Below are 22,474 nucleotides of genomic sequence, written 5' to 3'. Positions count from 1 at the left end.
GAGGTCTTTGAATGGAAGCTAGATGGCCACTTGTTAAGGAAGTTGGAGAGCTTGGGGTTTCTCGACCTTTTTTTGTGTTGGCAGTTTGGTGAAATCTGTGGACACCCCAGAATACTGCTTTTAAGTGTGTAAAATAAGATTAAGGATGAAAAAGGAGACCAACTGGGAAATAAATATCAAATATATATGTGCATATATATGTAAATAAATCTGCATATCTCTATCGATCTCTGCATATCTATATTTACACACACGTTCACAGATCCGAGCTCTTGTAGAGCGAATTTCTACTTTGGTACAGGTTCTATTCAAGTCAACAAGCATATATTAAATTGGTCACTGTGTGTCAGTTGAACATGTAATTCTCTCCCTCTTTTCCTGGCCCTTAGCTTCCTTCAAATCTTAGCTAAAATTCAACCTTCCACAAGAATTCTTTCTTTCTAGGCTCTCCCTAAATGCTAATGAAGTTTTGATTTCCAATCTGGAAATACTTTATTTGTATTTAGTTATCTGCCTGTTGCTTTCCCAGTTAGGTTATGAGCTCTTTGAGGGTAGAGGCTGTTTTTGTCTTTCTCAGTTTTTAGCATAGTCCTAGCACACAGGTGCTTAAAATACTTGTTGACTTGCTTTCTCTTTGGTTGGATTACAATATAGTTACAACTAGGTTAAAACAAATACATAGGCTAATAAATGCAAAATATGTGAAAGGTAAATAGTTATTTTGATGGGGGGGGGAGGAAGAACTGTTATGATAGAGGAATCATGAGAGGCCTCTTGTAGAAGGTGGCATTTGAGCTTCAGATTGAAGAAAACTCACCTCACAGATGGAAGTGAGGAGGGAGAGCATTTCAGATATGAGAGATACCCTGTGGAAAGGCACAGAATGGAAGATGGAATGTTTTATATATGGAACTTTAACTAGGCTAGATTACTTTGGCTGGAACCTAGAATACATAAGAGAATAATGTGACATCAACTTATAAAAATAGGATAGAGCCAGGTGGGAAAAGATTTTAAATACCAAATGGAAAAGTTTGTTTTTTTGCCTTAAAGGCACTAGGGAGCCATTAAACCTTCATGAGCAGGGGATTGAGTGGTAAGACTTGGTGTCTTAGAACTATTCATTTGGCAAAGGGTATAGTAAATTCCTTAAAAAACGGGAGAGATATAAGCAGAAAGACCATGTAATAGGTTATTGTAGTGGGCCACAGATGATAAGGATTTGAATAGAAAAAAGAATGGTTATGGTGAATGTTGTGGAGATAAAGTCTATAAGATTTGACAATTGATTGGGCATGGTGGGGGTGGGGGAGTGAGGAAGAGGAAGAAAAGAGGATGGTTTCTAAGTTGTAAACCTGGGTGATTGAGTATATGGTACCATGGATAGAAGTATGGAAGTGAGGAAGAAGGATGCATAGAGAGGAAAAGATAATGAGTTTTACTTCAGCTATGTGGAGTTAGATTTGCCCTTGAAACATACAGGTTAGAGATGCACAGCAGGTAGTTGGCGATTGAGACTATAGCTTAGGAAAGATGATAACTGGATATATAGATTTGGGATCCATCTGCATAGATATAATTGAACTCATGGGAGCAGATGAGATCATCAAGAGAGAGATACCCAAGAAGAGAAGGGGGGCAGAACGCCGCAGTATATTCACCCATAGAGAGTAGGACATGGAAGATTAAGCAAGGAAAACTGAGACTGAGAGGACAGAAAAGTATTAGTAAGAGAACCGGAAGAAAAGAATGTCATGAAAAACAGGTATCAAGAATACGGAGTTTGTCAGTGGTGTCAAATGCCATAAAGGAACCAAGAAGGATGAAGATGGTAAAATCATTAGATTTAGCAGTTAAGAGATTGTTCTAACCTTGGAGAGAGTAGTTAAGTGCTGGATCTGGAGATAGAATGCAAAAAATTAAGAAGTAGGATTATGAGGAAATAGAGGCAAAGAGTATAGGGCTTTTTCTAGGTAAAGGAAAAGGAAAGAGATGGATGGTAACTTGAAAGAATAACAGGATCAAGTGAAGCTTTTTTTTTTTTTTTTTTTTTTTTTTTAAATCTAGGATCCCATAATTTGTTTTTATGAAGCAGGAAAGGAATTAGTGGACAAATTTAATTTAAAATTAGATGGTTAAAAATTAGAAGGAATCTTTAAAGGACTGCCTGTCTTCTGTTCTCCAGAAGACTGATGGGGATAAGATCAAGGGCAAAAATAGAAGGGTTCCTTTTGGTCTGTAAAAGGAACATTTCTTTCTTGCAGATTGAAATAAAGGAGAAAAGAATAGGGGTGATGGTGAAGCACTTTGAGGAGTAGAACTGGGGAGAAGAGAAGGGTCATGATGAATGACCTTGATTTTTAAAATTAAATTTTTTTCAATGAACAAAAATCTTTGTTTCCTTTTTACCTTACCTGCTCTTCCTACTGGAAAAAAGAAAAACAAAATCCTTATGTATATGTATACATATAGTCAATGTAAATGTATTATATATAGTCAAACAAAAGAAATTCCAGTATTGATCCAGTTTTCTCTGCAAAATCCTTTGCTGAATGTAAGAAGGGAAATAGTTGGGAGTTTGAGAAGAGAAAATTTGGAATAGATACTGTGGGATCCTACAAAAGAGAGTCAGTTAGGGAAGAGTAAAAGGATTTTTATGTAGCTGTAAGGGACTAGGTGAGATGAAGTAACATAATTTTTTAGTAGGCCCAATTAACACAGCTTTGTGACTTCTTCCTACTGTTTCCAGAGGCATATGAGAAGAAGCATAAAAGGTATATGGTGACAGGGTTGGAATTTGGAAAAGGATGAACCCAACAAAATAAGACAAGAGGATAATAATTAGAGGGTAGGTAACAACTTAATAGTCCTTATGCTTCTTGACTCCTCCAAGACATTTGACACTACTGACAAATTCTGAATTCTTGATACCTGGTTTTTCATGAAGTTGAACTAATTAACTATATATCCAGATTCTAAAGGGACAAAAAGGAGTAGATATAGGGGTGATAAATTGGGAAAGATTGAAAGGATAGAGTGAGTGATGGTTGCAGTAAAGGTGAAGAATGGATTTAAAAAGCTTAGACACAGGGAGAGATGATAGATTATGTTGGGAATTAAAGAGTTTTGAATTTTGAGGGCAGAACATTTAGAAGTAATAATGAGATTAAAGGATATGATCCTCTCTGCATTTGACTGCTGAAATACAGAGGCAGTTTATGAATGATGATTTCGATACATTGGGTGAATGAGGGAACATCAACATTTTTTATTGGAAGAAGTTGGAGTACACAATAAGACTAAACCAGTTGTTGAATTCCTTGAGAAAAGAGGGAGATTGCTTTGGGAGTAGGTAGGTAGATAATTAGACATAACCTACCATAATTGGATGAAGAGGTTGTTGAGTGATATTGGCTGTTGAATTAAAAGATTTCTGAGGTTCTATGATGAAATGATGAGATAAAAGATAGAACAAAAGAGGAGCTAGGAGGTTTTGGTAGAGTTGGGTTGCTAGGGATGACAAGTGGTCTGGAATTGTAAAGAGCAGAAGACTAGGAGTAGGTAATAAGTACTATGAGAGACAGTGAGCATTCAGGACTGAACTGTAAGGAGTGATAGGACTCTATTATCAGGGTAATTAGTGTAGGTGATTTGGGGTTTATTTTGTTTACTTTTTGTCTGCATATTTGAAAGTCAGGGAACTAGAGAGGAGGAAAAAAGGGCCCAGATTGATGAGGTTTGGCACAGGGCAGGGAGTTGTGGGAACCCCCTTCTGGTTGGTGCAGGTCCTTCATAAATGAATTTACGAAACCGAAAAGTTAAACTGGCAAAAGAAGTTTATTATTAAAGATATGGCAGAGAAGGTTTCTAGCAGAAAATCCTGACAGAGAGGTGAATAGGGTCCTGTTAGGAAATAGGTGAGAGAAATAAAGAGGGAATAATGCTGAAAGAAATCTGTCTTTTCAGCAGGCAGAGAGGGCTGCAGCTATGCCAAGGGGGGGAGAGAGAAGTTCTCTGGCATGATTAGGTCTTCTGCAAGGGATTGAGCTGAAGGAAGCTTGTTTTATGGACAATTCTTGATGGGGACTGGGAGCACTTTGACCTGGAATCAGAATAGAGAGTCTTGGAATTGAATGAGTGTCCCTGGGCTAATCTTCAACTCAATAGAGTTGGATAGAAATTTCTATCTCCAGCTCAGGCTAAGTAGGAGTGGTCCTGGACTCTATTAGTCCCACCCAGATAACAGAATGAAACTACTTTTATCTTGATTCCCCAGGGCAGGTCTTTCAGGGGAGAGCTTCTCTGAGGGAGTTTCCCAAGCTTTCCCCTCAAAGTCAGAGAGACAGAGAGAGAGAGAGAGAGAGAGAGAGAGAGAGAGAGAAAGAAAGAAAGAGAGAGTGTGTGTGAGTGTTTCAGGACTTCCCTCCTCAAGATGACCTAAAAACTAGAGAATTGTCCATGAATGAAAAGTTTACTGGGTTTTTTAGATAATGTGAACAGGTCTCAGCATGTCATGAAGAACTGAGTATGGAGCCCATAGTGCCCTTTAGACCTGACTGTGGATAGCATTAGGTATAAATGGAGCTGGTTTGATGTGTGAGAGAGTGTGCAAATGAAGATTGGTGTGTGAAATTTTAAGTTTGCTTAAGTGATAGAAGTAGTTAATCATTGTAAGATGAGCTGGCATTGTATTGGTGTACTGTGGTTATATAGGAGCATATTGTATTCAGGATTTTCCAGGCTGGGATAATGAATTGGGTTAGAGTGAATTAGCTCTCAAGATGGTGGATTATTTCTGAATTGATATGATAAACCCAGAGTTTCCTTCCTCCACCCTGCTCCTAGCTCTATCACTCTCTAATAAATGCTTTATCTATTTGGTCTCTAGACTAACTGGCACAGTGGAGAAACCATCACGAAAACGGAAAAGCAGGTAAGTCCTAAGTTTTATTTGCTTGTAGTATTTGGCTTCTGAAGCTCAGGCCTGCTTTTTTGCTCTGTGGTAGATAATATACCCTGTCCAAATTCTTCCTTGACTTATTTAATATGTACACTATAAATATATAAATAAAGCACCTGTCTTTTGAGTAGTTGTCTTTCTCATTGTAAACTTTTGATTATCTGGGACAATGTAGGTCTTAGATAATTAAAATCTATTAACATTCCTAAATTCTTATTTTAGCCTGTCATTTTTCTTTTTTGCTCAATATTAAATTTTTTTTCTCCAATCAATTAAACTCTGTTTTCTCTCTTTCCCACCTTCTGCTGAAAAAGCAAGGGAAACAAACTCCTATTATTGATATGTATAGTCAAACAAAACAAATTTCATAGTTGGTCATGTCCAAAACAAAATGTTTCATTCTGCACCCTGAATCCATCCTCCTCACTCTCTTCTCTGGAATCATTAGCTAATAATTTAATTTTTAAAAAAAGTACTGCTATCTTTTTATTTTTACATTACCTATGGTCCTTGCTTTATTCTTCCCTCCTTGAAGGTTCCCCCCTACAATAAACAAGGAAAAAAGGGGAAGAAAGAAAAAAAAATTAATATGTAGGAAATGTCTGTTATTTGACTGAGATTATTATAAATTTCCAGTGAAATTTCAGTTTTGTGTCAATGTTATTCTTTTTGTTTACACTGTTGTACTTGTTATCTATGTTATTTTTCTAGTTATTTTTATTTTACCATTATATCATTTCATGTATTTTCATGCCTCTGTATTCATTATGTTCTTTGTTTCTTATAGTATAGTAATATTCTACTATATTCATGTACTACAATTTAACTATTGCATCTACTTTGTTTCTAGTTCTTTGCTATTACAAGAAATGGCTTATAATTTTAACTTCTTTCCTGCAACTCTTTTATTAGAACTTTTAGCAAGTTTATTATTTTATTATTAAATATAGTACCTTTGAAATAAGCAATGAAGTATCTGAAATATAAGGAATTAAAGAGGAGAAACTGAAGAGTTTGATAACCCATAGATTAGAGAATTGTCACTTGAATTCTGAAAAGTTAAAATTGCCCTTCAACTATATCACCAAAAGATCCTAGCAAATATGTAGTTATGAAGGGTTCATTTTAGTGAAATGACCAGTCTATAATTATTGCCATAAATATGCTTATTAAATAGTTGTGATTAGTTTGAATATGTCTCATAAGTAGCCATGTTATTGATATACTATTACTAATAATGGCCAACAACCTTTTCTTATTTCTTAGAGTGGCAGAATGTTATTAGTGATGGATGAAGCTTTGATTGTCAGTATATCAGTGGGCTATCCAAAATTTCTTAAACTATGAGTTGCAAACTCCTATGGGGCCATGTAACTGAATGTGGAAGTAGTAAACTTATGATTTATTATCATCAAATGTTTGATCTATATGCCAATTTTACATACTTATATATCTGAGATCATTTAAAATTTCTCAGGTGAAAAGGTGTCTCTAGGGTAAAAAGTTTAAGAAGTCCTTGATTATACTACTGGTAGGGTAAAACATTTAAAAAATATTTTCAATAGTATTTTATTTTTCCAAATACATGTAAAGATAGTTTTCAACATTTTGTTTTTATAAGACATTAGGTTCCAAATCTTTCTTACTTTTCTTCTCCAAGACATTAAGTAATATTATATATATTAAACATGTGTAGTTCCTTTAAACATATTTTCATTTTTGTCATGTTGTCCGAGAATGAGAAAGAAAGAAAGAAACAAACAAAAGATGAAAATATTATGCTTTGATTCACATTCAGCCTTTGTAGTTCTGTCCAGGAAATACAGAATTTCCTTGAATCACTTCATTGTTGAAAAGAGCCAAGTCCATCACAGTTGATCATCCCATAATCTTGTTACTATGTACAGTGTTATTTTGGTTCTGTTCACTTCACTAAGCATCAGTTCATGTAAGTCATTCCAGGCTTTTCTGAAATCAACCTGCTCATCATTTCTTATAGAACAATAAATAATAATTTCATTCTCTTCATGTAACATAATTTATTCAGCCATTTTCCAACTTAGGGCATGCACTCAATTTCCAGGTCCTTGCCATTAAAAAAAGAGCTGTTACAAACTTTTTTGGACATGTGGGTCCCTTTCCCTCCTCTAAGATCTCTTTGGGATACAGATCCAGTAGAAACACTGCTGGATTAAAGGGTATGTACAGTTATATAGCCCTTTGGGCATATCCAAATTTCTCTCCAAAATGGTTAGATCAGTTCACAACTCTATCAACAATACATTAATGGCCTCATTTTCCCACATCCCCTTCAACATTTATCATTATTTCTTGTGATCTTAGACAATTGAGAGGTGTGAAGTAGTACCTCAAGCATTGTCTTAATTTGCATTTTTCTAATCAGTAGTGATTTAGAGTATATTTTCATGTGATTACAAATGGCTTTAACTTTTTCATCTGAAAATTGTTCATATCCTTTGACCATGTTTCATTGGGGAATGACTTGTATTCTTATAAATTTGAGTCAGTTCTCTATATATTTTAGAAATGAGACCTTTATCAGAAACATTGGCTATAAAATCCCCCCCCCCCCCCCCAAGCTTTTTGCTTCCCTTCTAATTTTGAAGGCTGCATTGGTTTTGTTTGCACAGAATCTTTTAAATTTAATGTCAAAATTATCCATTTTGCATTTCATAATGTTCTCTAGTTTGTCTTTGACCATAAATTCCTTCCTTCTCCACAAATCTGAGAGGTAAGGTAAAACATTTTTGAAAGTAAATGTAAAATTTGGTCATGTGAGATAGGGATCTCATTTCCACTTGCCTTGGTTTATAGCTGAGAAAACTGAGGCCCAGAAAAGTTTGTGACTTGCTAATGTTGTATGAGTGGTTACATCAGTGGTAAACTTCAGAGATAGTTTTGTTTAATATGTGTATATGTATATGTGTGTATATATATATATATATATATATATAATGTACACATACATATATCTGTCTGCATCTCTCTCCTACTTCTTTCTCTTTTTTGTGCTCCATCCCTCCCCAGCCAAGGCCTTTTTAAATAATAATTTGGATATGACTATGTGTTGTCATATAGCTAGACCAGTAGAGTCTTGAAGGATCTAGTAGGTCCTGCCAGAATCGATAGTTTCAGGTATAGTCTTGGCCCTGTTATTATCCAAGGACCAGCTTATGTTTAGGTAGCCTTGTTTCTAGAAGAACGTTAATCAACAGATGAAATTTTTCTTTTTTTTGTTCATAGCAGTTCATAAAAGACTATCTTTTCAAGTTAAATGGCAGAGTGGATGTAGTAGTGGGCCTGGAGTAGAGAAGACATGAGTTGAAATCTTTACTCAGGCATTTATTAACTATGTGACACTTGGCAAGTCACTTAATCTTTGTTTATCTCTTTTCTTAAAATGGGGATAATATTAGCATGCTACCTATCAGGATTGTTGTGAGGATGTTGTAAAGTACTGAGCATAGTGCTTGGCACATGATATTATATAAATATTAGCTGTTATTATTACCATAATCATCTCTGTGTCTTTTGGTAACCTTGTTGATCTGACTTCAAATGTTTTTAGTATTGTTTTACCATATAATGCTATGGTCATTGAATATGTCATTGTTTTGTTCCTTCTTATTTCATATACATTAATTCATATAAGTCTTCTCTGGTGGTTTTTCATGCCTTGACCATTTGCTGAGATGCTTCTTTCTTTATGTACGGTTAGGGAAAGATTTCCAGAACAAAATTCTTTGAGCTTTTCAATAATAACTGTTGTCAGTAATTGAGGGACTAAATCTTTTCTTATCCTGTTGGAGACAGAACGATTGTTATATACACTAATAAAGATTTTCTTCACACTATAGGATTTGGGGCTTGGGAGGTTATAATTTTAAAACACAAGAGATTCAGTTTCAGTAGATTGAATATGTGCTTTGTAAAGCAGAATAAATTGACTTCTCTCCAAGGTGGCTGTTTGCTGTTACCTTTTTCCTGAAGCACTTGTTTCAGTAAGTTATCAGCATATGCAGCCTGGATCCCTTGAGACTGAGGCTATACAATAAGGAACAGAGAATTTGTTTGCTGCTTCATAGAAAAATGGGAAAAATTTGTCAGTGTAACAAAAAAAAAAAAAAAAGAAAAGAAAAGAAAAACAAACAATGTATATTTGTCCTCCACAGTCCAAATTTTTTAAAACTGGATATAGCTTCTGTTTTCAAGGATAGTATTATGTGGGTAGCTAAATGGTGCACTGGATAAAGTACCAGCCTTGACTTCAGGGGACCTCAGTTTAAATTCAGTCTCAGATATAGCACTAGTTGTGTGATCCTGGACAAGTCACTCAACCCAACTGCTTTGTAAAAAGAAAAAAAATAGTGTTATATGACATTGTGACTAAAGAGTGTTGAAGATATAGAAATAGCAAAAGAGTAGTTTAAATTCAGTTTTTTTTTTTTTTATTAAAGAAAAGTACCCCAAACCTTTAAACTGTGGTGGGGCAGTACAGATTTGAGTTCTTGGGTCTTAGTCCCAGAGATCTTCATTCACATTCCTTTTCTGACACTTAGGTGCATTGTTCTTTTGCTGTAATCACTTAATTTACACTATTTAGTTCACAAGATTTTTTGATATATTTTTAAATTCATCATTATACTTCATTTCTATCACATTGAATATTAAATGTACCTTTGAAAGGGAGTCTTTTTCCAGACTTACACACTTGATTATAACCCATAGGTTTTCAATAGGCTTTAAACAAGGTGAGTTCAAAGTACAATGAATCATATTTAATTTACATTTCCTCTAAAGCATGCCCAACTTTTCCTGAAGTATGGCATGGAGCAATGTTGTATTGTTATTTCCCATTTCCATTTGAAAAAATGTTTATAATTTCAAGGCAATTATGAATCTATGTATTTAACAGAGTTTTATCATTCCTACAAAGAGGACAAGACTTCCAGATTCACTGGAAATAAAAAATTCTCATATTATTTTGATGGATTTTTAAAATATATATATTTTATTTGAAAAAACAGTAAGAAAAAAAGAAATACAAAACAAAATAAAGCAAAAGAGAACATTGTCATATGCCCAGCAGAACATCAGGTAGGATTAAAAATATATAATAACAAATTCCCAGATCAAGAAAGTATATATATTAGTAAAAGAAATTGTATTCATGAATGTCCATTTTTTTTCTTTACTTCCTTGTAAATTATTCCTTGGTTCTCTGCTGCACCACCTTTTAAAATTTATTCTTTTTCCCTTCCTTTTATTCTCCCTCACCCTCAAGCATACTACAATTAAGAAAAGATATAATTACGTATATATATGTAGATATGTGCATATATACATCTCTTATACCTGCTGCCTTTTTAATTAATTTCTGCTTCATAACTTGAAAACTAGCCATTTAGATCTTGCTTTCATCACTTGATTATTCAGTTGTATACCTCTCTGGTAACATCCTCTCTACCAAATTTTTTTCCCTCTTGTAAAATTCTTGGTTACAAATCATGTTGCATCTCACTGATACCCATCATGTGCTTTTCTCTTGTCCTTTGGATGATCTTGTGTTCTTTGGATATTTTGATATGATTTAGTGCCATGGTATCTTGACATAAGTGGTTTTTAAAAAATGATGGGCCTTTATTTCAAGGAGACGCTTCAGATTATTAAAGGTACGGATTGTTTTCAAAAAGCAGTCTAGTTCATGTTCTGACAATTTTGGTTCCAAATTATTCACAGTCCTTTTTAAAGAACTGTATAATGATGAACCAGTTCTGTGAGTTGTCTGTGGAATTGCATCCTGAATAGTCTAAATAATAAACATTTTTATCTATTTTTGTTTTCAATTTAGATAAGCCAAATTCTTTTTAAATAATCATGGATTTTATTTAGGAGAGTGCAGTATTCTGAAGCTTGATTAGTTCTGGCTAATGTCTTCTACAAACCAGAGGTTATGCAGGAATTCTCCATTATAGGGAATCCCTCTTCCATTTGGGTTCTGTATTGAATATCCTCAGTGATAATAGCAAACACCTTTTACAAACATAATCTTTCTGTTTTATTCCTGATTCTCGCTTGATATTAATGATCAGACGGTCATTGGATAAAGTTATTTCTGTTACATTGTTAGAAAATCTTGTACATTTTAACATATGCACAGGAGACACATGATTGGGGGAAAACCTTTTTTGCTTTTCATTATTTTGTGCAAAATTTCTATGTTTTTCCAAAATCTTTGAAATCATTATTCATTATTGCCATTAGTATTCCATCACAATTATATAGTATACTTGCTCAGGCATTCCTCAGTTGATGAGTATCCATGCAATATCCAGTTCTTTGCCATTCCAGTTTTCCCAGCAGTGTTTTTTTTTTTTTTAAAACCAAATAATGAACTCTTATCCTAAAATCTTAAGGCTTTATATTTGTCAAATATAAGATTATTACATTTATTTGCTGCTGTAAATTATATGTCCACTCTTCCATTGATCTACCTTTCTGTTTCTTAGCTAGTACCAGATACTTTTGATCATTCCTTTTTTATAATAGGGTTTACTGTCTGGTATAACTAAACCTTCTTCCTTTACATTTCCCTCCCATTATTTCCTTTGATATTCTTGAATTTATAACACTTTTCTATCTATTGCAGTTTTGTTTGTGACATATAGGAATGCTGATGATTTATATGGATTTACTTTATATTCTATTCAATTATTTTAAACAAATAATTGAATTTTAACCTTAAAGGAAACAATGTCTTAAAATAAAATAATCCTGAAAAATGATCCAATTATTCTGGAGAGCAATTTGGAACGATGTCCAAAGGGCTATAAAACAGTGTATACACTTTGATTTGCTACTATGTCTGTATCCTAAAGAGATCATAAAAGACCGAAAAGGATGTTAGGATGCAAAAATGTTTATAGCAGCCCATTTTGTAGTGGCAAGAAATTGGAAATTGAGTAAATTTCCATCAGTTGGGGAATGGCTGAATAAGTTATAGTATATGAAAGGAATGGAATATTTTTGTTCTATAAAAAATGATAAGTAGACTGATTTCAGAAAAGCCTGGAAAGATTTACATGAACTGATGCTGAGTGAAGTGAGCAAAAGCAATAGAACATTGTTGATAATAGATTTGTTGGATTATTAAGTAAAATATTTAAGATAAAATGATGTCATATTTTTATTCCAAAAAATGATATTCAAAAACTATGTAATAATTTTTATCCATTTTCATTAGCTTCTTATACCTTTTTATGGTATATAAGTAACCTTAGTATAGTTTGTAGATCATTCTAGAGAAACTGAAGCTCTAGCACATGTCTAGCATATGAATTCTTTTTTTTTTTAATAGTATCTTATCTTTGCAGATACCTATAAAGATAGTTTTCAACATTCACCGCTGCAAAACCTTGTGTTCAAATTTTTCTGTCACTCTTCTAACTCCACTCTAACCAAGACAGCAAGCAATCCAATATAAAATAAACATATGCACATCTTGCAAACATATTTCCATATTCATCATGCTGCATAAGAAAAATCGGATCAAAAGGGAAACAATTATGGGAAAAAAAAAGAAAAGCAAGCAAACAACAAAGATGAAAATGCTATGCTTTGATCCATATTCATTATCTATAGTTCTCTCTCTAGAGGTAGATGGCACTTTCGATCCCATATCTATTGGAATTGTCTTGAATCACCTCATAATTTTATTGTTACTCTCTAAAATGTTCTCTTGGTTGTTTTCATTTCACTCAGCATCAGTTCATATAAGTCTTTCCAGGTTTTTCTGAAATCATTCTACTTGTCATTTTTTATAGAACAAAAATATTTCATTCCTTTCATATACTATAACTTATTCAACCAGGCATCCATTCAGTTTCCAGTTCCTTGCCACTACGAAAAGGGTTAGTATATGAGTACTTAAAGTGAAGTCCCTAGATTTTTGTTTCAATCAGGATCCTTTAAGGAAGTCCTTGAAATCAGAACTGTTTTCATAAGGCATTATTTTCTTATTAGAATACTCTACTTTCCAACTACATATTTATGTATGTCTGGTTTTTTTTTTTTTTACATATACTTCAACTAAAACAACATTACAATAGAAGAAATGCAAAAACAGATATGGGAATCAATGTTGTTTTTTATTGTTGTTGGCTTTTTTTGTTCTTGTTGTTGTTTTGGTGAAGCAATTGGGGTTAAGTGACTTGCCCAGGATCACACAGTTAATACATGTTAAACGTTTGAGGGCAAATTTGAACTCAGGTCCTCCAGACTCCAGGGTGGATACTCTATCCATTATGCCTGCCCTGAACTATCTTTTATCAAGCCAAACTTAAAATATAATTGCAAAAATATATAAAACATTATTATCTCACAATTTTTTGTTTTGTAAAAGTTTTTTTTAAATAAACATGTTACTTATGTTAGTATCATAATCTTATTTTAAAGTAATTAATACATTCAAACAAATGTATTAGTTTTAATTTTCTAATACAGTAACTACTAATAGATATAATCCACATAAAGACAGTCTTTAGGGGATTTTTAATAATTTTTAAGAGTGTAAAGGAGTCTGAGGCCAAAAAGTTTGATTGGTAAATCAGAAAATCCTCTGAACATGGATTTGGTAACAATTTTGGATATACTTATTATCAGAAGATTGGCTGTTAATAAATGTATTTTTTTTTTTTTTGACCACAGCAGCTTATGAAGACTAAATGATATTGAGTTGTCTTGAGTTAGATGAAATGTTGGGCAATGCAAACACTGAAGTATGTATGCTGTGGAGTTTTATTAAAAAAAAAAAAAATCATTCCTACCCAGGGTGGACAAATTTTTAGTTGCTATTTTTTGTCAGATTTTTAAAGAGAGAATAATATTAAACTGAAAATTTTCAGTTTTCAGTAAAAGCAGTTATTAAATTATAATTATTAATTATAAGAGCATTGTACCTCTATTAGTCTAGAAGCCATTGCCATTTTTTTAAGTGAAAGGAAAAAAAGACTATATTGTTTCTTTAGTTTGTGGACTATTTATTATTGAATTTGTATCTGACTGGTAGTGAACATATGTTCTTATCTTCTTTACTAGATCTCAAGAAAAATGTGGAATATATAATGAATATTGCCTGTAAGAAGAACATGAAAAGAAAAGAATAGTGATACTCCATATTATTGATGGTAAAAATTAATGGAATGGTATGGAAATGTTGTGAAATCTGGTAATACATTCCAAATACAGGGAACAAATTATATTTTTATAAGGATGTCTTTAGTATTTTAAGGAGCTAGGTGGCACAGTGGGTCGACTTGGGCCTGGAGTCAGGAGAAACAGAATTCAAAGTCACTTAATCTTTATCTGTTGCAGATTCCTTTTCTATAAAATGGAGATAATAGCACCTTCCTTCCAGGGTTGATGTGAGGATTAACTACGAAAATAATTGTAAAGTATTTAGCATCTTGCCTGACACATAGTAGGCCCTTAATTAATACTTATTACTTTTTCTTCTCTCCCTTCAGTGATCATTTGTAAGATCATAGAGTATTTGAATTGTATAGAATCATAGAGATTATCTAACTTAACTGTATAATTTTATGCAATACATTATAACTTATAAAAGACTTTTTTTCCTTCATAATTCTGTGAGGTAGATAGTAGAGGGATTACTTTCTCCATTGGGTAGTGAAGAAACCTTGAGTACAGAGCAGTAAAATTATATGCTTAGGACAACAAGTGATTTAGAGACTTGCACATAGTAGGCACTTAATAAATGTTTATTGAAGTTGAATATAGATACTTCTTATCTGTTAATATTTAAATCCATATCTTTAGAGCCCAAGGCTGTACTTTTTCCATTATGTCCCATTGTCTTGAAGGACTTCTTAAAAATTATAAAGTAATATCTTTTTTTGAAAGTTGTGTTGATTTAAGTTCTGATGGTTTTTGTTTTTACATTTTTACATTAGCTATTTCCAGATTTAGCACCTCTCTCCTCTCAACACTGCTCCAACACCGGACTTTTTTGCAAAAGACAATGCAGTTACTGCATTTGATAACGTAGACAGTATTATCCACTATCAGCCTAAGAGGGGGGGAAATGTGTTTCCTTACCTGTTCTTTGAAACTAGAATTGATCATTACAGTACTCAGTTTAGATTCCTTTTAGTATTCTTTTTGTTTACATTATTATGGTCTTTTCCATACTTCCCTCTACAGCAGTTCATAAAAGTCTTTCTCTGTTTCTCTAAATTGTTCATATTTACCCAATCTTACATCACACTAATATTCTATTGTATGTGTATACCATAGTTGTTCAGTCCAATATAGAGCTTATAGGGCTGCCTATCAGTCTTTCACCTCTTTTACATCACAGTGTTGTCAAGTAATGAGATTTTATTGCTTGTTTTGTCATGTTGTCATGTTGATAGTGATGTAGTGATGATGTCACTTCTGTTGCATTTGTCTAATTTACCAGATAGGTAGCACACTTAGGACTACATGTTGGAGAGGTTCTTTTAACTGTTGAAGAAAGCAGAACATGTTTAGGTGGTATTTGTAGGAATCCAGTCTAATATTCTTTCAAGTACAGCTCTGTATCATGGTGACAAGCATCTTTGCTTTGTACAACTTTTGACTCTTTGCTTCTGGCATTTTTTATATCCCTGTAGCCTCTGTAGCATGTTGGAAAAAAAAAAAGTTCTACGTTTGGAAAAAGTCACATCAAATAGAATTAGTGTAGGGTAGCGTAGAGAATCTTACCATAATCTTGGCAAAGATTTCATTTCTCACAAGTCACAGAGTTATAGAGGTCATTAGTCTTGACCCCTTCACCTTATTCCTCCTCTTCTGCTTCATCTTTTATAGATTAAAAAATAGCTATAATAGGAAAGTCTAAGATATGTTAGTATCCTATTTACATTAGGAATTCAATAAAATAAGACATTCACAGATCTTTCAATAGTTAATAAAAGGAAATTTATTGTCAAAGCAGAAGAGGAGCATTCACAAGAATATGTATCAAGGATACCAGAGTCTATTTAGCTAAGCTGATTTCCTTGAGTTGTTCGTTGTGGAATACCAGCCAAATATCAGAATGGGCCTGTAGATTGTCTCTCTTGGCTGCTTGTGTTCAGAGGATTAAGAAGGATATCAAAAATTTGCCCTCTGAGCCATTCAAATCTTGAGATAGGATACTTTTTAAAGGAAAAAAACTATCTTAACTTGCCTGGGTTAATGGTAAGGATATTGCTCCCCCTAAAATAACATTAATGTTATGTTAAGAGTGCTACGTGTGCGTCCTGATTCTGCCAGTGTGTGATACATGGCAAATCACTTAACCTCTCTGAATCTTAGTTTGGTACTTTGTAAAGATGGGATACTATCGTGCTCCCTACTTTGTTAGTCGATTGTGAGGAAATTGCTTGGTAAAGCTTGAATTATTATAAAAATATCAACTGTTATGTATAAATGAGGAAAGTGAGACCACGAAAGGGCACATGATCTGCTTAGTACAGTTCGGTGGATAGTGGAAAGAGCCTGAACCTCCAGTAAGGAGAGAATTGAACTGAAATCTGAGCTAAATTCATTAACTTTGTGGCCCTAGTAAAGTTATTTAATCTTTTTTTTTTTTTTCATTTGTATAATAGGGTTAATAGCACTTGCCTTACTGCATTGTTGTGAGGATAAAATGAGTAATAATCATGATAGCTAGCATTTTTATAGTGCTTTAAAGTTTGCAGTGTACATTGTAGATATTATCACATTGATTTTCATAACAATATTAGGGAGTAAATGAGGAACCCAGAGAGATAGGTTAAATGACTTGCCCGGGGTCATATAGCTAGTGTCTGAAACTGTATTTGAATTCAGGTCTTTCTGACACCGTATTCAGTGCTCTTTCCACTGTACTGCCTAGCTCTTTAGGTAAGATATGAAAAGTGATTTGCAAACCTTAAATTCATGATAATAATGCTACTTAGTCTCCTACAGCTGAGATTAGAACCCAGGTTCTATCCTTTTTGTTATTTAACCAGCATGCATTTTCTTGTGGGACTAAAAGTGTAGGACATTTTTCTTCTTTTTTTGAGAAGATAAATGACATAGGAACTATTTGTGTTGGATATGGTTCTTTCCTTAGCCAAGTGCTTTGCATAGAACAGTTGGTAAATCTGTCAGTCAGTACATATTTATTAAACACCCAGTAGATGCTAGACACTGTCCTCAAGATTAGGAATACAACAACAAAAAAAAGGCTCACAATCTAATGGAGACGACAACAAGCAAAAGAAAAATACAAAAAAAAAGCTATATACAGTGTAAACAGGAAATAAATGACACTAAATTAAAGAGGAATTGGGAAAGCTTTCCTGTAGAAGATTGGATTTTACTTGGGACTTGAAACCAGGGAACCTAGTAGTCAAAGAGATGAGGTAGCAGAGTGTTCCAGGCATGAGGGCCAGCCAGAGAAAATTCCACTAACCTTGAGATTGTCTTGTTTGTGGATCAGCAAGAAGGACAGTGTCATTGGATATGAGAATATATGCTGGGAAAGATAGGAAGGGGTTGGGTTGTAAAGTCCTTTGAACACCAAGTAGAGGATTTTGTATTTGATTCTGGAAGCAATAGGGAAAACACTAGAATTTATTGAGTAGGGCAATGATGTGGTTGGACTAGCTCTTTAAGAAAAGTCCTTTATTGACTGAATGGAGGATTAGAAGTAGGGAGAAATTTGAGGCAGGCAGCCTCACCAGCAGACTATTCCAGTTGTCTATGTGTGAGATGGTGAAGGGTCCGTGCCAGCCAAGTGGCAGTGTCAGAGAAGAGAATATATTTGATGAACAAATGACTATTATTTAACAAAATTTCCTTTTTAATCTATCAGTCTTTATAAATGTCCCTTAAAGTTCTGTGAGGTAATTAGTGTTCCTCAGAGAAGTATGCAAGTCAGTGTAGATATGCATTAATTTAAAGTGTAAAAAAAATTTACACTTGAGAGGAATATCAAGAAGTGTGTATGTTCAATATAGTATTTTCACCTTTTTTGTTGTTTGCTTGTTTTTTTCCCCTTTTGATCTGATTTTTCTTCTGCAGCATGATAAATGTAGAAATATGTTTAGAGGAATTGCACATGTTTAACCTATATTGGATTACTTGCTATGTAGGGAAGAAAGGAGATGGGGAGGAAGGGAGACAAATCAGGAACAGAAAATTTTGCCAAGGGTAAATACTGAAAACTATCTTTGCATGTATTTTGAAAAACAAAAAGCTATTATTAAAAAAAAGTATGATAAACTTTTCTAATAAAAATAGTTATTTTCTATAGTCATTGTTAACTTTTTCCACTTAAACTATTTGGTTCTATTGGCTTTTATTTTTCTTTTTTAGAATCTATTTGTCTTCAGTTCCAGATTTAAATCTTGAGTAAATGTTATAAAAACTCTGCAGGTAAATAAATGAAAAGTAATAAGGGTGAGTTTCATTGAGGTAAAAATACTTGCATATTTTGCAAAATAAAAATAAAATTATGAAAGTGAGTATTATTTAAACTTAATTCCCCAGAAATTTAAAGATATTTTTGATGATAAATAGTTAGCATTTAAATATCTTTAAAATATCTAGCTTAGTGCAGTAGACAACAGGGTTTCTTTCTTATAAAATGCTAGAAAAGGAAAGCATGTGGTCTTAAGAGGGGGAGGGGTCAATTGGAGGTCTGTTTCTACAAAGTATGTTAGGTTGCTGCCAAAAGAAATATTACCTAGCAGCCATTTACATGTGCCAAGAGAGAGGCCAGGGTAGTCTTGCAGGGGAAATTGTGCAGAGGAGCTGTCAAATTGGATCCCTGAGGATATCAGACAGGAAACAAGGAATGTGATGGTAAAAACCTCTTTGGATGCCTGGCCCTCAAGAAGAAAAATTCCCATGTTCAGATTTTTGGTTTTGTTTTAGCATTGAATATTTTCTGAATTCTAATTAAAGGATAAGGAATTTATCAAGATACAAATGTATTGGTTCAGGGTTTTCCTTAAAAAGTTTTTCTTAATAGTAGCCTGGTTGTTAGCTTGAATTAAGCTTCAGGGGACTGAGAACAAGAAGTTGTGGGCATCAGGTAAAATTGGCATAAAATTTTTTAATATAGCTCACTTTTGTGTTCCTGAAATTTTGTATTTGAAGTTTATTCATGGTGGTCTTGAGACAGACAAAATGTTAAATCACAGAGATTTTTAGGGTTAATTTTGAATTTAGGTATAATAGCACTTTTATAGTTACAAAGCCCTTTGTATACATTTTAAAGTTTTATCTTCATAATAATCTAGTGAGTTAGGTAATACAGATTTTGTTATTGATATTTTTAAAAAACAAATGACAAAAGTGAAGCAACAGTATTGAATAATGGACCCAGGAATATAGAGTAAGTGGTGGCATTGTTATTTGAACTCAGATCCTATGTCAAGTGTTGTGTTTTTTTCCCTATATCACATTGCATATTGGAAATAAGTATAAGTTTTTTCCTCTTGTTAAAGAAAATGGATGTTACAAACTATGGGACAATTGAACTGGTGTTTGATCTTTGAAGTCTGTCTTTCAGTAAATATCCACCCCTCCCATCTTTCTCTCACACACATAGACACATTTAGATTTTAGAATCATGGCATTTTAAAGCAGGAGGGGATCTTAAAAGATTTAATACAATTTCTTATTTTTAAGATAAGGAAATTGTGTTACAGAATAACTAAATCATTTGTTCAAGGTTATAATATAGAGCCAGAGTGTTTCTTCACAAAATCACATTGATGATTGATGTACCCAATCCTTAGTTTGTAGCTAGAAACTATGGTTTGTATGTAGGTGAATAGGGAGATCAAAATGATGAGAAAAGCCATTTGAGAAATAAATGCACTGCAAATTGTAATTTAAATATCACAATACTAACTCTTGTTCTGTCTATTCTCAGATCTAATATATAAAATATATTAGAATGACAGGTGAATGCAGTGGATAGGGAACTGGATCTGGAGCCAGAAAGAACCAAGTTCATATATGACCTCAGACACTTACTAGCTGTGGGGCCCTGAGCAAATCATTTAACCTTCTGTATTGATTTAGTTTTCTTGTTTGTAAAAGAGGGATGATAATAATAGTACCCTTTTCCTCTGGTTGTTATGAAGGTAAAATGTGAAAATATTTGTAAAACATTTTGAAAACAAAGTGCTATAGAAATGCTATAAATAGCATTATTATTATTAAAAACAACAACAATGTACTAGTTTCATTCACTAGTTAGAATTTAATTGAAAAAAAAGTTATGAAATACAAAAGGGAAAAAGTTACCATCTCCTCCATTGTGCTCACAAATCCTCTTGGAAAGTGTTGAATCACTAATCTAATTTGAAACCCTATCTCAGGCAAACTTAAGCTCTGTATAGTTGCTCTCCTCCCTCCCTCCTTTCCCCCCATAGTATTTTATTTTTCCAAATACATGCAAAGATAGTTTTCAGCATTCACTTCTGCAAAACCTAGTGTTCCATTTATTTTTCCCTTCCTCCCTTACTTCAACTCTTTCTAAGATAGCAAGTAATCTCATATAGGTTAAACATGTGTAATTCTTCTAAATATATTTCCATATTTGTCATGCTGTGCAAGAAAAATCAGATTAAAAGGGAAAAAACCATGAGAAAGAAAAAAAGAGGCAAACGATAATAAAAAGATGAAAATACTATGTAAAGCTTATCTTTAGATGGAAATGGTAAAATCATAGATATCTTAAACTACTTATGCTGTTTTTGACTTTTGCTGAGTAATTCTTCTAAATATTATTGGATTGTTAATCAGGATTAGTAATGAGTTCATTTTGGTAAAATTGGAAGAGAGGAACCCTAAGTTTAATTTGCCTGGAAATGTCCTTTTCAAGTTGTGAGCTTCATAGTAAAGGATAAATTTTTCAAGCAGCCATGAAGTATTAATTTATACATCAATAGACAACAATTTAGACTATGTAAAAATTATGTAGCACAAGAAGTGAAAAGAGAGGTGGAAATATGAAATAATTATTTTCCTTCCCACCATTATCAATTTTGAAAAATAGAACTTATTCTTGTCATGGACAAATGTGATTCTTTGATAAAGTCATATTACTTAATCATTTTCCAAAGAGAAATCTGGAATTGGCAGGCAGATGGAACTTTAAATGATGTAGAGTTGAATATAAAAAAGGAAATCTGCAATAAAAAGATATCAACCTCATTGAAAACAAAGAGTAGAATTCTGAGGAAAGGATCCCTTGAAAAGGGAATTTACAGAACTATCATCCAGAAAACTGAAAGGAAGGGTTATGGGAAAGAAGCTAAATGATATTTCTTAAAATTATTGCTATAAGAATGATATTAACAAGATAAGATCATATATCTTATGAAGATTATGGAGAATTTTACTTTTTTGAAAAGGGTTACTCAGATCATCAAACGAATATTATAGATATACCTTACATAAGTTTTAGCAAGGCATGTGACAAAATCTTGCAATTTTTGTGGAAAAATTGGAAAGATATAGTCTATAGATGTTAGTACATTTAGATAGAATTGCAGCTGGCTAAATCTTTTTTTTAAATTAAAGCTTTTTATTTTCAAAACATCTGCATAGATAATTTTCAGCATTCATCCTTGCAAAACCTTGCGTTCCAATTTTTTTCTTCCCTTCTCCCTACCCCCTATCCTAGATGGCAATAATCCAATATATATTAAACACATGCAATTCTTCCATACATATTTCCACAATTATCATGCTGTACAAGAAAAATCAGATCAAAAAGGGGAAAAAAATGACAAAAAAACAACAAAATGCAAGCAAATAACAATAAAAAAGATGAAAATACGATGTTATGATCCATACTCAGTTTCCATAGTCCTCTCTGGGTGTAGATGGTTCTCTTCATCACAAGATCATTGGAACTGGTCTGAATTACCTCATTGTTGAAAAGAGCCACATCCATCAGAGTTGATCATCACATTAATCTTGTTATTGCATTGGACAATGATCTTTTGGTTCTGCTCAGTTCACTTAGCATCAATTCATGAAAGTCTCTCCAGGCCGCTCTATTCATCCTGGTGGTCATTTCTTACAAAACAATAATATTCCATAACATTCATATAACATAACTTATTCAGCCATTTCCCAACTCATGGGCATCCACTCAGTTTCCAGTTTCTTGCCATTACAAAAGGGCTTCCACAAACATTTTTGCACATGTGGATCCCTTTCCCTCTTTAAAATCTCCTTGGGATACAGACCCAGTAGAGACACTGCGTAGTTTTGCACTTTGGGCAAAATTCCAAATTATTCTTTAAAAGGGTTTAATCACTTCACAACTCCACCAACAATGTATCAGTGTCCCAGTTTTCCCATATGCCCTCCAACATTCATCATTATCTCTTTCTGTCATCTTATTGGCTAAATCATTAAAGGTTCACTATCAGCTTGGATGGTCTCTTAGTG

The 22,474-nt window shown here is 33.3% G+C and overlaps 1 protein-coding gene across 1 annotated transcript in view; it reads left to right on the top strand.

Moving 5' to 3' along the window:
- SCAI (suppressor of cancer cell invasion) overlaps window positions 1-22,474 on the top strand; it is a 227,936-nt gene that overhangs the window by 655 nt on the left and 204,807 nt on the right. Inside the window, exon 2 of the mRNA XM_051979634.1 lies at window positions 4,889-4,933. Within this exon, the coding sequence (XP_051835594.1) occupies window positions 4,889-4,933 (45 nt within the window). The remainder of the gene's footprint in view (window positions 1-4,888; window positions 4,934-22,474) is intronic.

Source organism: Antechinus flavipes, chromosome 2 (genome assembly GCF_016432865.1).
Source record: "Antechinus flavipes isolate AdamAnt ecotype Samford, QLD, Australia chromosome 2, AdamAnt_v2, whole genome shotgun sequence".
Taxonomy (NCBI): domain Eukaryota; kingdom Metazoa; phylum Chordata; class Mammalia; order Dasyuromorphia; family Dasyuridae; genus Antechinus; species Antechinus flavipes.
Note: the sequence above shows the minus strand (reverse complement) of the source record. Positions and strands in the feature narration are given on the sequence as shown.